General features: G+C 56.4%; 1 protein-coding gene across 1 annotated transcript in view; it reads left to right on the top strand.

Annotated features, from left to right (window-relative positions):
• Positions 1–2,861, top strand: part of CSMD1 (CUB and Sushi multiple domains 1) — a 710,708-nt gene that overhangs the window by 525,250 nt on the left and 182,597 nt on the right. Inside the window, exon 18 of the mRNA XM_015570591.1 lies at positions 1,778–1,996. Within this exon, the coding sequence (XP_015426077.1) occupies positions 1,778–1,996 (219 nt within the window). The remainder of the gene's footprint in view (positions 1–1,777; positions 1,997–2,861) is intronic.

Here is a 2,861-nt window from a genome sequence, read left to right as displayed (position 1 = left end):
CCTGTCCCCGTCCCCGTCCCCATCCCCGTCCCCGTCCCCATCCCCCTGCTCCAGCAAGGTGCCCGGGGGCTCAGGACACCTGGGCTGGGACACAGCATACAGGTGACACCGCCGCCTGATCTCCGAACTCTCTCTTCTACCCAGAGAGCAGCTTGGGGAACTTTGCTTGAAGAGGCATTTCCGTTTATCTTAAAGTAAAACAACACAGTAATTAAAACAAAGAAATGTGCTCTCACTACATAACGTAGTCACAGACCTGTGCTGTCGGAAAGTCACCTGTTAACAGCGCACATCCCGGAGATGGCTCATCCTGAACAATAGTGTTTGCTGGAAACGTGACTACCAGGGGTGGCCTCAGCACCTGCCGCTCCTGGGAATATAGACCCTCAGGGGTGGCCTCAGGGCACCTGCTGCTCCTGGGAATATAGACCCTCAGGGGGGGCCTCAGGGCACCTGCTGCTCCTGTGAATATCGACCCTCAGGGGGGGCCTCAGGGCACCTGCTGCTCCTGTGAATATCGACCCTCAGGGGGGGCCTCAGGGCACCTGCTGCTCCTGGGAATATAGACCCTCAGGTGTGGCCTCAGCACCTGCTGCTCCTGGGAATATAGACCCTCAGGTGTGGCCTCAGCACCTGCTGCTCCTGGGAATATAGACCCGCAGGGGTGGCCTCAGGGCACCTTGGATAAATGACTCCCTCCACTCAGGAGATCCCCAGAGTCCGGATGACCTCCCGGAGGCTGGCTCCCTGTGGATGGAGCCACACCCTTACCATGCATTTCTGAATCGTGGCCCGGATGCCTGCTCGTGTCTCCTTGCCGATTGAGGCACATGTCGCTGTGCTAATGAAGAAATGCCGGCCCACTGCTTAATCTGAAATATCGCTCCTTAGCTGAGTTTCATGTCCTGGACGTCCTAGAGGGAGGGACAGCCACCCCGGACTTGAGCTCAGTATATGCAGCGCTTAGACTGTTATCCCAAAGGTCATCATGGGGGAGTGAGCAGTAGGAATACTGGTAATAACTTAGGATTTCTGGAGAATACTTCATGTCATAATCGTAACTTTCTGAACTTTATTATAAGCTTATACTTGTATAGCAATAATGTCTTTTTCCTTTATTTTCACTTATAAGCATTGCAATGATATTCTCTTTCCTTCTTCCCGTTTTCCTTATTTTCAAAATATGTGCTATTCTAAGAGCAAAGAGCCATGTGAGAGACAGAGGAGAGAGGGTACGATGACATGAGCCTGATCATGTGACTTGAGACAGCACTTCCCTTTCACACCTGTGAGCACAGGCTGATGTCGCCCCTGGAGAGTGGCCGGCTTAGTGCCCATTTGCAGCCAACGTGTGGGTGTATGGAACGCAGCCTCAGGATCGGCCCGGGCAGCCTCACTGTGCACCATACGTGTGGGCCTGGCGTGGGCGCCCCTACGGGAAAGCTGAGCGCCACGGCCCAACCCAGCGGGACATACGGTGCCGAGAGCGGGGAGGGGGAGGGGGACGGGGACTGAGCACAGACTGGGCGTCCAGGGAAAGTGAAGTGCAGTCCAGGGCGGAGCGGCTGTTCGGTTCGCACCGGCGGGGTCTCCACAGAACGGCAGGGCCGGTGCCCGGGACTCTCCCGTGTGCAGTGTAGACGCGGAGTCCACACGCGCATCCCCAGGGCCGACCTCTCCGGGCTCCTTCCCAGGTTCCAGGCACAGGCACCGCTTTCTCCTCCATAAGCCAGAGGCCCTCCCTCCTGACGTGTTCTTGCCGGGCGTGTCCCTATAGGTGTGACGCTCCAGTCGGATGCCTGCCTGGACCCCGGCATCCCCGTGAACGGCCGTCGGCACGGCAGCAACTTCGGCATCGGGTCGACCGTGACCTTCGGCTGCGACCCCGGGTACACGCTCAGCGACGACGAGCCGCTCGTCTGTGAGAGGAACCACCAGTGGAACCATGCGCTGCCCAGCTGCGACGGTAGGGGCCCCGCAAGTGCACCCCGAGGAATGCAGGGGCGTGCGTGTGCAGTCGGGGCGGCAGGGGTATTGTAGGGGGCGAGCCACACCCCAGGGAATGCAGGGGCGTGCGTGTGCAGTGGAGGCAGCAGGGGTATTGTAGGGGGCGGTGCGAGGTGAGGAAGTGGCACTTCCATCTGACAAAGTGTCACCTTAAATGCTGTCCCCATTTAACATCTCACAGTTACTAGCATGTTGTGTCTAACGGGGAGTGTGGGCCTAGCAAAGAAGAAGGAATAATTAGCTCGGCCTGCGTGGCTCATTGGCTGAGCATCAAACCTGTGAACCAAGAGGTCAAGGTTCAATTCCAGGTCAGGGCACAGGCCGAGGTTGCGGGCTCTATCCCCAGTTGGGGGCGTGCAGGAGGCAGCCGGTCCATGATTCTCTCTCATCATTTCTCTCTCTCCCTCTCCCTTCCTCTCTGAAATCGATAAAAAAATATTTTTTAAAAAAGAAGGAAAAATGATGGGCTGCCCTTCAACTGTATTCCCCGAGACACTCAGCCTGACAGAGCTGAGTTATAGCCCCGCCCTGAGGCACGGCCTCGGACCCAGGGCCAGGCGCCAACAGCCGCAGAGAGTTTAATGTCACGGGAGGTTCTGCTTCAGCTCGCTCTGTGATGTTTCTGGGTTTTTGTTTTTTACGATGCGGGACACCTGTAGATGAATTAGCATATTGTGATTACAGGAAAATAGAGTTGTGGCTTAGTTCCAGTTCTTATGTCGCTGATAGCAGCTGGTCCTCCAGTCCTCGGCCAGTTAAATGTCCCTGTACGTGAATGTCATTCGCGCAGCCGCTCTGAAGTGAGATCTGAAGTGAATTCTGAAGTGAACGTGCAGTGACCTTGCCTTACTGTT

Source organism: Myotis davidii, unplaced genomic scaffold, assembly GCF_000327345.1.
Source record: "Myotis davidii unplaced genomic scaffold, ASM32734v1 scaffold807, whole genome shotgun sequence".
In the NCBI taxonomy this organism is placed as follows: Eukaryota; Metazoa; Chordata; class Mammalia; order Chiroptera; family Vespertilionidae; genus Myotis; species Myotis davidii.
This window is presented reverse-complemented; position numbering and strand designations above follow the sequence as displayed.